General features: G+C 40.6%; 1 protein-coding gene across 3 annotated transcripts in view; it reads left to right on the top strand.

The window, feature by feature from the left end:
- Positions 1-13,130, top strand: part of XRCC5 (X-ray repair cross complementing 5) — a 92,064-nt gene that overhangs the window by 68,758 nt on the left and 10,176 nt on the right. For all 3 annotated transcript variants that reach the window (XM_072813074.1, XM_072813075.1, XM_072813076.1), the window contains exons 17-19: positions 7,736-7,845; positions 9,759-9,855; positions 11,541-11,608. In XM_072813074.1, coding sequence (XP_072669175.1) covers positions 7,736-7,845; positions 9,759-9,855; positions 11,541-11,608 — 275 coding nt within the window. The remainder of the gene's footprint in view (positions 1-7,735; positions 7,846-9,758; positions 9,856-11,540; positions 11,609-13,130) is intronic.

Raw genomic sequence — 13,130 nt, 5'->3', positions numbered from 1 at the left:
CCAAAATTATTTAAGATGATAAATAGTATTCATCCAGAAAGAAAAATATTTGTTATAATGTTCTCTTGTGGAGAGAACATTACATAAAGTGAGCTTAACCACCAGTGGGCTTGCTGGATGCCATTTTTCTAGTTTCTCATTAGCTCATACTATCACCTTTTCTCTAGAGAGCTAAGACCAAGAGACTTTCAGTGTCATTCTTCCTGTGGCTAAAAAGCAGGACTCACAGCTCAAATAAACACAAAAATAAAATGAGAGGGATCTCAGAGTCTGCAGGAATGGATTCTGACAATAAAGACTTTGCATTTACTCTGCTCCTTGTGCCTGGGGTTTTAATTTAACACATCAATGAAAAGGCAGCATTTAAAAAGGGGGGAAACACCCAGCAGGACCTACTTTTATTAGTGCAATTTGTAAGAAATTACTGCATTTAATGAGAAAATCGTTAAGCATGAAAAAAATGGGCTGTGACTGAACTTGTGGAGCTTAAATGGTGAGGTTTTAATTGAGTTTTTTTAGTTAATGGTAAGAAAAAATAATAATACAAACCCCACCAAAGCTGTATCCCTGCTATTGAGGTGGTCAACATTTTATATACCTTCGTTCAGTCTCCTGTGCCACTGGTCATGTGTGATCCCGTGGCTGTGGTGCTGTGCTGTGGGGTTACGGCCGGTTTCTGATCGCAAAAGGGAGGCAGGCAGCTTCTTTCTATCTGCTCAGTGAGGAATTCTGGGGCCACTAGGCTTGCAGAGCAGTTTCTCAAAGGTGGAAAGATGAGGGAAGAGGCAGAGAGCAGGACAGCGCTGCGTCTACTTCACGGTTTGCCTGCTGAAAAATAAGACATTCGAACACCATTTACAGGTTCATAAAGCTTATGCTTTTTTCCTAATTCTCAAGATTATTTTGTTCCACCCATTGATTTCTTTTTCCCCCAACAAAAATATTTCATTAAAGACCACAAAACTAAAACGAGGAATACCAGACCAAGGAGTACAAACATTGAGGTCAGGTTCCGCCTGGGGTCTTGGATCCAGATCCAGCCTCTTCTGGAAAGAGCAGCAGAAAAGGACCTTTAAGAAATAAGTCAGCATATCTTTTGTCATGTAGAGGAAAATATTTAGGATCTCTTTTTTTGTACTTAAATTTTCAGAAGATCATTGACTTCTGTGAAAGAAGAGAAACAACATGGGAAGGGTTCAGTCACTTCAGTGTTTCTGGTTTGTCATAATCTACACAGTTGTGTGGCCGCTGTTCCCTGGGTTTCACGCTGTTAAACCTTAGGGAAAGGGAGATGTATGTAGCTGGAAAGATGTTTCAAGTAACAGGAAAATCTTTTTTTTTTTTAACATAATTCTGGTTTTATAGAAGTATGCTTTGTATATACATATATATATTTTTTAATTTTTATTTGAGAAAGAGATGAGAGTATAAATGAGGGCAGTGGGGGTGGGGGGGTTGGTGGGCAGAGGGAGAAGGAGAAGCAGACTCTCTGGAGCCCCAGTGTGGGGTCCATTCCAGGACCCTAGGATCATGACCTGAGCTGAAGGCAGATGTTTAAACAACTGAGCCACCCAGGAGTCCTGCACGTGTATATATAATTTTACATATATATATGTACTGGGCTGGGAAGCGCCTTAAATAAATGACTGTGAACCTTTTCAGTAACTTTCTGTTGAATGTCATTGTATCCTGTTTCACTAGAAAGGACAGAAAAAAACCTATACATTTTATCTTCCCTTATTGTTTAAAGAATACTTTGTTAACTTTGCATTTGCAAGATATATCCAGTGCATAAAATGGGGCGTCCCTGTGTATCGGCCCATAGTACCAACTGTCTTGAGTGGCCCCTAGATCCACTCCTCACCCTTCCCCTGTGTGCACCAGATCTGAGGGGTGGAGGCCAGGGGGACAGAACTAGCCCCTGCAGGTTCCATTTTCCAGCCTCCCATGATTGCTAGCCTCCAACAGGGTTCAACCAACAGGAAACCCTGGTGGGAAACTGGTGGGAGGTGAGGCAGGGGGGAGAAGCCAGAGTATTTCTTTCTTCCTCTGTGTCAGGCAACATCTCCAACATCTCCTCCATGGCTTCAGCTCCCCTCGGACAGGCCCCTGAGCTCTAGTCATTATACCTCCCTCTTCTGTTTTCTACCCCTACCCTGCACTGCCACGGGACGCTAAGGGCTTCTTGCTGTTTCTAATCTCTGGGTTACAGCACCATTCTCAGTTGGTTTTACAGCTCTTCATCACCTGGGTAACAAATTGTCTGCATTAAATTTCCTTTGTTAAGTATTCAGAGTGATTTCTGTTTTTCTGGTTGGACCCTGACTGATAGATGCACAGTGCCTACCCACGATGACCAATTTATATCATGTAGTAAAGAGACATAAGCCTGTTGGCGATCCATTTCTGTTCTAGTTGCCTGTATTAAAATACAGGCTCATTTTCTTGTCAGGCAAATGTTTCTTATATAAGTTTCTGGCTTAAAACGGTGATTTTACTTACGTGAGCATTTAATCGGTGGCAGACTGGACTACTTGTTTTTGAGTTTTATTTGCCGATAGATATTATTCTTTTATTCTCTTAATTACTGACCTGACCATATATTTATTTAAGTGCTTAAATTATACCATCACTTTGTTTTATGAAGATACCTCTGTCGTTGTGTAAATCTGTTCTTAACATTCAAAAATAATTTAACTGCCAATTTCTGTAAAATGTGAACCCCTTCAATAAGTACAGTTCACATGAGGCATTGAGATAGTGAGAAGGATTAAATTGGGAAACATCCTGAATGATGCCTGGGTTGAGCAAAATCATTTGAGACGGTTTTACAGCCCTTTATATATATTGTGTGACAGATGAGCAAACCCACTGCTGCTTTGGCTCTGTCCAGTGAAGGGGAAAAAACCCACAATAACTGACTTTCATTCTGTTGGAAACATCTTTGCAGAGAACAGGTAGTAAGCAAATGTCAAGTCAGAGGCTGACAAGCACATGGCCCTGAGTCTTTAGGCCTTTGAGACTGTACATTAAGAGAGGTGATTCATTTTCAGGGATTTTCAGTGGTTTTGAATATTTTCTCTAGAGAGGGAGAATATACATTTCAGATTAAACAAAAAATACTCTGCCATTTTCCCCATACATGACACTTTTCTATCTGGGTTGCTTTTTTAATGTAACACTGAAGTATTATTGAGACTAATTTTGTGTATTAACAATCTGTACATGTGTAAGATGCTGGGTTAATATATAATGCTCATATTTAAAACCTCAAAGTCCAGACCTTTTTTTTTTTTTTTTTTTTAAAGATTTATTTGAGAGAGAGCATGAGCAGGGGGTGGAGAGAGGGAGAAGCAGGCTCCCCGATGAGCAGGGAGCCCTATGTGGGGCTGTATCTCAGGGCCCCGGGATCGTGACTTGAGCCGAAGGCAGGTGCTTAACCGACTGAGCCACCCAAGTGACCCAAAAGAATTATTTTATTTTTCAGGGTAATTTGCTTTTATTTTATTTTTAAAATTCTTTTTAGAGAAGGAGGGGCAGAGGGAAAAGGAGAAAGAATCTTAAGCAGGCTTCATGCTGGGGCTCGATCTCATGACCCGAGCCAAAATCAAGAATCAGACGCTTTACTGACTGAGCCACCCAGGTACCCCTAGACCATTTTGATTTTGAATGCTCCTTGAAATAAATGATGTCCCTTGCCTTAAGATGGATGGTCCTTTCAGTGGCCATCTTTTATATTAGCTACAATGAGTATTATTGAGCCTCTGACTAATTCTGAAAAGCATTTTGGTAAATTGTAGTTGGGGCTGTGATTTACTGAGTATGAAGACAGACAGGCCATTCCATACCCTATAATTGATGTAGAAGCAGTGATGAGCACAGTGATGATCGGCATTTCCCTTCTGTGGCGTGGGGCAGATGGGGGCTTCAAAAGCATCATCTAGCCAAAGTAGAATGTTATTTTTGTCAACCATTTCTGCATTTTACTTTTATTTAAAATGGCAGGAAATGTGAAGTGCCACCAAACTTTGGAAGGGAAGTCTTGTCTACAACCCACTGTGATACTCAGTATGTTAAAACATCATCCATCACAGCTATTTGCTGGTGTTAAATGGTTCATGATAGTCAGTGAACCACAAAATAGTCTGGATAGACCAACAGAATTTGGAATCATGGGCCAGTTGCACAGGCCATGTACTGATCATTCCTGGAAGGGCAAAATCTGGTTCTTTGTATTCATTGGATTTATTGCAAGTTTGGAGATGTTTATCTCCCTGTGTTTTGAACTTCCTAGAGAAAAAGACGGTCTAACATGTAAATAAGAAAACTCAATTCAGTTAGGCCCACAAATACATAAGAACTTGATTCTTTTTTTTTTTTTAAGATTTATTTTTTAGAGAGAGATAGAGCGAGTACGAGCAGGGGGGAGAAGCAGATTCCCAACTGAGAAGGGAGCCCAACTTATGGCTCGATTCCAGAACCCTGAGATCATGACCTGACCCAACGGCAGATGCTCAACCACTGAGCCACCCAGGTGTCCCCCTGCAGTTCATTCTTAAAAAGAAAGTAGATGTTGAGACTCCTACTTCCTTTTTTTAATATCCCCTCTTTCCTATATCATCACTGCAAATGGATTATTGGCTTTTGCTTTTGCTTTCAGTCTCCTAAATACTTTCCTCTGTAAGATGGTAACCGTGTGTGTGTGTGTGTGTGTGCGCGTGCGCGCACGCGTGTGTGCACACACCATCATATGTCAAGACAAAATGGGTCAGGAAACTTTTTTCCAAAGCCGTTCAGTCCCTATTTAGTTGATCTATGGGTTCTCGGATTTAAGGACTCCCTAAGCTTCAGTACCTAATCCTTTGTACTTTTTATACTTTCTCTTGCAGTCTTTATGTCACAGTTTGGACACACACAGACAGCTCTCCTCTTTAATCTCTTAGCATCTGTGATGCTGTACCCTCCTGGTTTTTGCCTACCACTCTTTCTTAGCTCCCTTGTCAGTTCCTTTCCCTCTCTATGAGCTTGGTCTTTAGCCCTCCTCCCATGCAGTTGCTCTGGAGCAACTCCATCCTGCCTCAGGACCCTCACACAGACTGTTGTCCTCTGGGACCCCACCCCTCCAGCCTTCCCCTAGCTGATTGTTCCTCCTCCTCCTTCCCCTCCTATTTGGACTCCATGTGCTAGACTATTTGCTTCTCTTCAGACATACCTGTGCTTTCCCACCTCTCCTCTTCTCCTTTGTTCATTCGGTTTTCTGCTGTATGATGGTCAACTGCTGGTTTTCATTGCCCAGCAAAAAAAAAAAAAAAAAAAGCCACATTCATTTATGAAAGTTTCCTATAATCAGTCACCAAAGATTTTAAAAAATTCACATCAGCAGATATGTTTCCATACCAGTCATAGTCCTCTTCACATTTACCCCGTTATTACTTTTGTATACGTTATATCCCCTCTTAGACTGTAAAATCCTTAAAGGCAAGGGCTTCATCTTCACCTTAATCATGTCTTCCACAGAATACACTCCAGGGTCTACCCTGTGACAGTTACACAGGAAATAAATAGTAGGTTAAGTTACTGAAAATAATCACTACATCAAGAGAAACATTTACACTGTGGCTCACTTAGGTCCCTCACTCTCATTTCAAAAGAAATGAGGAACATTCGTGTCTGGATTACTACCCATGGCCTGTGAAGGCTCTTGTGCCTAGATCCATAACTCCGGGTGGTTTCACATCCGCCTCTCAGAGCCAGCAGGCTGCCCTAAGTGGTGTAGGGCCCCAGTCAGACCCTTCTGTCACTTCCCTTCTCCAAGCTGAAGAAGGAGGTAGCTTCTGTTGCCTTGAGATTCTTGTTGGCTTTCCTCTCTGCCTACCCATCAGGGCTGTGTTATTTACCTTGCTTAAAAAGACCCATCCGAACATCCTTTCTCTCCTTTGAATGTTGGGTATTAATTCACCACTGTGGGATACATTGGTAAAGATTTCAGAATTGAAAGGAAGAAATTGTTTCTTTAATCCCTCAAGTTTGCTAAGTACTTTATTATAATGGAGATCCTACTCTCCTAGTTGGTGGATATTTTTCTCTTGCTGCAAAGTTATTATATTAGGAAATACTTTGTCCAGTGTGTTTTGTTTTTAAGATTTTATCTATTTAGTATTTGACACAGAGAGAGAGCACAGAGAGAGAGCAGGCAGAGGCAGTGGGAGAAGCGGGCTCCCTGCTGAGCAGGGACCCTGATGCTGGGGTTGATCCCAAGACCGAGGATCATGACCTGAGCTGAAGGCAGACACTTAACCAACTGAGCCACCCAGGCACCCCTGTCCAGGTTTTTGGTTTTGTTTTGGTTTTGTTTTGGTTCTTATTTTAAGATTTTATTTATTTAGAAAGCTCATGTGAGTTGGAGGAGGGGTAGAGGGAGAGAGAATCCCAAGCCCAAGGTGGGGCTTTATCTCATGATCCTGAGACCATGCCTAAGCCAACATCAAGAGTCTGATGCTCAGCCAACTGAGCCATCCAGGTACCCCACTTTGTCCAATATTTTTAATCCTTTCCATAGGCTGTAGGGTCCTTTGGAAGTAAGTTGATGGTACTGAGTTTCATGTCTTTCCTAAAACATTGAACAGTACTCAGGTCACTGTGATTCAGTTAGTAGCCTCAAGCCTTTATAGGCAAGCCTTGAAAGTAGTTTCATTAGTATTGTGCATGTACCCATTCCTAACTCTTAGGATGCTCAGACGAGGCTGTGGTTGTGGTCACACCTTGACCGTTCAGCATAAATTGCCCGGCCACCCAGCAAATGAGTGGTTTCAGGGCACGAGTGAGAGTGAGCCTTTATGCCGTGAATGTGTACATCTCCTTGGTTTGTTCTCTACCAGTTGTAAGGGGCAGTTTCAGTCTGCTTAGCAACTTACATTCCCTGAAGACTTTATGTTGCTATTTTCCTCTGCTTTTTTTCATCCTGAAAAATATTTGTTTGTGAGGCAGCCTCAAGTTGCAACCCATCTTAAAAACAATAACATTATTAATGCATTTCCTCCTTCTGTAGAATTTATGACATTGCTTGCTAACAGTTATTGTTTATTAAGTATTCATGGCTTGTAGAGTGCGGAACAACAGAGAGAATATCAGGTTCAGCCAAGGGCAGAAGATAATGTAGCAATGATTCCTCATTCTAAAGGAATAGTATTAAATTAAGACAAGGGCTGGTCTTTTCTAATTTGACCTATGATTGGTAGAAGATGGGGTGTCCCTGGCTCATTACCCTTCTCCGTCTGGCACTGTTTGACGTTTATCATGAGTGAGATTAGGTGAAGGACTAGGGGATCTGTTTTCTATGACTATATCAGGAAAGACAGTTCCAAATTATCCAGATGGCCCCTAAATTCTGAGGGGAGAATAAAAAGCAACAACAATTTTTTAAAACACCATTTAGTATTAGTCCCATAAGGAACATTTAGCTGTAAGTCTAAACACTTTAGAAATTACATCTTATTTCTTGGCAGATATCAGTAAGTATTACCCAAACTTTTCAAATACAGACTTTCAGAATCAGCATTTTGCGTCTCATCTGCCCTTCCCATTCCCCCACCACCACCAAAAGAAGAATAGCTTTTGTGCATACTGACCATGAGGCTTTTGAACCATAATACATACAGGCACACAAAGCATATACTCTCTCTATAACCAGTGTCGCTCAAAATGAGGACAATAAGTTTGTTGTCTTATGTTCTAGCAAGTTGCCAGCTGATAAGTCGCATAGAACAGTTTCTGGATACTAATGAGACACCATATTTTATGAAGAGCATGGACTGCATCACAGTCTTCCGGCAGGAAGCCATTCAGGTAACACTATCCTATACGCTGTTGTCCTCTTCCTAAACAGCCACCATCAAAGGGGAGACATACAGCACCGAACAAGTAAGCACGGGCTTTGGAAATAATTGTTCTTATGGTGAATAGCAGTGTTTGCCAAGAAATGCCGAAATGACTATCTTTTTACTATCACTGTCGTTTCTGAGGGGGCATAAAGCTGGGTGGGGTAAATGGGATGCTTCATCCCTGGGAGTTAGCTGCTTATTACATCATAGCCATGACTGCATGATTTCTATTTATGGAACCAGGGAAATTTTCATTGTAACCTCTGGTGACCCATTCATTAAAGGACTGGCTATTTTAAAGAAATTGATAGAAAATATATATTGGTGTGATTTTTGAGAAGGATATTATGAAGATGGGTGTGGGGATCTGGAATGCCAGGAAATATTAAGAATGCTGAAAATTAATTACTCAGAACCACACCTCACTTTTTGTGTGGGTTTTCTGTTTGTTTTATTAGGAATTTTGAAAAAACACTGTGAAAATCTTGCAAATTATTTCTGGGCTTTTATATGTAAACTCTAGGCAAGAGTGAGCAAATTTAAATTAGAAAGTATATTTTTAAAGCAGGCGCAGTTGTAGTGTATGTTCTCATGTGGGTGCTTATTAAGTATTGGCTGTGTGAGTTAATTCTTGCGTTGTTTAGGTTCTTACAAAGAATGATAAGAAAATGAGAAAATTGTTAAAATTAGAAGATTCAGGAGTAGATGATCCAAATGCCCTATAGATATGGGCAAAGAGAGTCAGTGTAAGACAAGGATGTCCCGAGTGGAGAATGATCTGGTGTAAATGGGAAAAGGTAGTGAAAATGTCTTGCTTTTTTAGCACTACCCCGAGCTAGATAGAGCACCCAGTAACACCTCTCTGCACTGTTGTCACCACGTGTCCTTGAAATTACCCGGTCACTCGATTTCTTAAAAAAAAAATAAAAATTTTTAAAAAGCCAGGGAGAGATGGAAGAGCATCAGGAGACTCTAGAGACATTTTAGACACTCTTAACGTGGAGACCTTTTCTAACTGCAAAATCTATAATACACACGAGAAAGGAAAAGGGCTTTATAATTGGGAAAATGTGAATACTGACTGGTTATTTACTACTGTTAAGGAGTTATTACTAATTTTTTGGTATTTTTAAAAAAAAGAGTCCCTCTCTATATTTTAGATACTGCATACCAAAATATTTATAAATGACATAATGTGCTTGGCGTTTGCTTCCAAACAATCCGAGGGCTGTGGGAGATGGTAGGGGAATAGGTAGGGCAAGACTAGCTGAGGTGACAGTTACTGAAGCTGGGTGATGGGTATATGAGCATTCATGAAACTCTTCTATTTTTGTTTGACTTTGTCTATATGGAAGAAGGTTAAAAAGCACAGCACCAGGCCACTGAAAAACTGGTGTGGCTCTGAGCAGTCATGTACCTTTCACAGATGGGAGGTTCCCAGCAAACAAAGCTGAAATTGGAATGCCAGACCAAATCTCTTCGTTTACCAGAGAAGGATATTATATATCATATATATATGTATGTATGTAATAAAAATATATATTACATATATTATATAATAAAATATGTATATGTATTAAATATTAAAATATGTATATATTTAAGACTTTATTCATGGGAGATATATAGAGAGAGGCACAGACATAGGCAGAGAAGCAGGCTCCCTGAGGGCAGTGTGATGTGAGACTCAATCCCAGGACCCCAGGATCATGACCTGAGCCAAAAGCAGATGCTCAACTACTGAGCCACCCAGGTGCCCCTATATATTTTTCTTATAAATAACAGTGGATTCAGTGTATATAGCCCTTTTTCCTAGGAATGACTTGTTTCAGTATTTGCTCTGACCTGACGCCTCTCTGTCCCTGCATGCCACCACAGTTTTCAGAAGAGCAACGCTTTAATGATTTCCTGAAAGCTCTTCGAGAGAAAGTGGAAATGAAACAGTTAAATCATTTCTGGGAAATTGTCATTCAGGGTAAGGTGTCTTTTATCATTTTCTCCAAATATCTTCTGCCATTTTTTCTAAATCCAGTGAGTGAAAAATCTTGCTTATTAGTAAGTGCAAAAAAAGAAGTAATAAATAAGTAAACATAAAAGTCCCATCTTGAAATTCTGTGTAGCATGACCCATTTCCAAGATGGTACCTCTCAATCTGTTGGAAGAACCTATATGGGCAAACATTGCCCCCTTTCTCAGATTCTTGGACTCTTCCATTCTCCTGGACCCACAGCACTGTCCCTGACCTCACCCACATTTTGCCCTCCTGCTACTTCTCATTAGCATGTTCTTAGGCTTTCCATAGCAGCAGACCAGCATTTATTCACAGTGACCAGTGCAAACTCAGCCTAGAAAGAAAGCGACACACAATCTTTCAGTGTTAGGCTTGATGTTGGATCGCCTCCATTTTTTTTTTTTCACCTGACTTGATTTTCCTTCAGAACCAGGTATAAGATATTACCTATTAAAAATACCTCTTATGAAAACAGTGATGTTGAAAATTATGAAACTTTTCACTTGAAGTGGGGCCCTCAGATTAGTTTCGACCTGTCTTTCTCTGCAAATTCTGTAAAAAAGGAGTTGCATATCTACCTATCCAGCTTCTAAGGGCAGCTTTTCATCACTCAGGCAACTATTTTCCTGACAGTTAATTTTTCAGCCCTTTAACTTCTACACTGGGGAGCAAAAGCAATTAGAATAGGTGGTGAATGGGGCTTACTCAAATCACTTTGGTGTCTCTGCTGTCGACCAGGTAGATGAAGGAGATTGGTTTTGGTATTTATTGATTGCCTCCAGCATATTGTTTGCTGAAAAGAAACTTACAGGACATACACAGGTACATATTTTCTGAAAGCTTATATCCTATTGAGAGAATACACATGACCTGTGCCATTTCTAGGTGCAAATGGATGTTAAATATATGTGCTTTTCTGAAAGTGTATCATGCATCGGCCATTTGAGGCAAAAGAAAATCTTAGGAAGAAGAGAAAACTGACGGGTGGATTTCCTATCCTTCATTTGCTCTCACTGAGCTAAAATTGATGTATGTGCTAAATGATAGATACAACCATTGTTGAGAGCATGTTTCCTCCCAGCCTTGGGCTTCTGGCCATTCCATCAGTAGCCAGTAACATTACTAGAAGTCAGAATGCCTGCACATTCCTATATTGGGTATCTAATGGGTCTGGGCCAAACTATATAGTCATTCAGTTATTTATTTACTGAGCTCGTGCCATGCACTACATTGAGGGGAATAGAAAGATGAATAAAACCCATTCCCTGCCCTGGAGAAAAGTATGGTCCATTAGAAGAGAGAAAATTCATACACCTAGTTACACAAGGCAAGATATGATGATAGCCTTTTCAAAGGCATCAACAAAGGCATCTGAAAACTGAAGGAGAGATTTAATCAGGGAAGACTTCATGCAGCAAATATCATTTGAGATGTGGCCTTTATTTTACTCAAGCTAAGTGGGAAACAGGATAAGAGGGAAGAACAGTGTGAGTTAAGTGCCTTTACGGTCTTCCATTTCTTATAGAGAAAGCCCCTGTAGAGTTTTAAAAAATCTCCAGTGCAAAGGTAAGAGGGGGTGTGGTAGAGAGGAAGGTACGATTGGGATTGTTTCTTTGAACTTGGGTTTCACTCTGTGAATTACTTTTTAGATGGAATTACTCTGATCACCAAAGATGAAGCTCCTGGAAGTTCCGTCACAGCTGAGGAAGCCAAACAGGTACTAAGGAATAATGCCATCTTTACATAAATTATTGTAATGGATATTATTTTCTTGATGCCCATTCTTCCTTGAAAATTTTAACTTTTAAAGGTAACTAAATTAGTGTACCCATTCTTTTTTTGACCAATTGGCTAATTCCTTACACTGCAGCATTTTTATAGGAGAAATTGTAAACTCCTTCAGTCTTCCATAGACTCTAGTCCCATTTCTAGAACTCACCTGGAACTGTCATTAGCTCTAGAACTCTTGAAGTCCATAGCGCCTTCCAAGTTTATCCAAGACCCTGGTAAAGGCTATGAAATCCAGGCAGCCCAGTGATTCCCACCATGGTCACACTTCAGTCACCTGGGGAGCTATTATTTAAGAAATACTGATGATCAAGCTCTACCTTCAAAGACTCTGGTAATCTGAAATGGGGTCCTAGACAGGGTTTGAGTTCTTAAAGCCCCTCAGGTGATTGTGGTAGGTAGCAAAGTAGAGAAACCTAGTGTTCCAGAGTGAGGCACCATCCAGAGGTGTTTTTAGTAAAAGACCTCATGTATTGACACAAGCAGATCGAGGTCCCTGTTGTAATCTGATTCAGCTATGAGTCAAGTATGTGTGGCTATTGAGTGCAGTGATCTTTCATTAGACCTCAGGTTTGTGATGAAAGCTTAATAAAATTAAATAGAGTACCTCAGAAGTATATGGTTCAGGGGCACCTGGGTGCCTCAGTTGGTTAAAGTGTCTGCCTTCAGCTTCAGTCATAATCCCAGAGTCCCAGGATCAAGCCCCAAGTCACGCTCTCTGCTCAGCGGGGAGCCTGCTTCTCCCTCTATTCCTCACCCTGTTCATGCTCGCTCTCTCTCTCTCAAATAAATAAACAAAATCTTAAAAAAAAAAAAAAAAAAAAGTAATGTGGTTCATATAACAAAGACAGCATCCCTGCCTTCTAGAAACTTAATCAGCTACAGGCTTGCAGAGGAAGATAGTGGAGATTCAAAAACATAACTACACACCCTCATGGAGAGCTTGGTCTGGGCTGGCAGACAGGAATCTGTTAAGGAAGTGGCAGGAACAAGGCTGGAAGTATTCATCTTATGGCTAAATTCAGGCCAGATTTTAAAATGCCTTACACAGAATTAATATTGTGAAAATGTCAATGTTACCCAGGGCAATATACACGTTTAATGCAATCCCTATCAAAATACCATGGACTTTCTTCAGAGAGTTAGAACAAATTATTTTAAGATTTGTGTGGAATCAGAAAAGACCCCGAATAGCCAGGGGAATTTTAAAAAAGAAAAGCATATCTGGGGGCATCACAATGCCAGATTTCAGGTTGTACTACAAAGCTGTGATCATCAAGACAGTGTGGTACTGGCACAAAAACAGACACATAGATCAGTGGAACAGAATAGAGAATCCAGAAGTGGACCCTGAACTTTATGGGCAACTAATATTCGATAAAGGAGGAAAGACTATCCATTGGAAGAAAGACAGTCTCTTCAATAAATGGTGCTGGGAAAATTGGACATCC

This window comes from Canis lupus, chromosome 36 (genome assembly GCF_048164855.1).
Source record: "Canis lupus baileyi chromosome 36, mCanLup2.hap1, whole genome shotgun sequence".
Lineage (NCBI taxonomy): Eukaryota > Metazoa > Chordata > Mammalia > Carnivora > Canidae > Canis > Canis lupus.
This window is presented reverse-complemented; position numbering and strand designations above follow the sequence as displayed.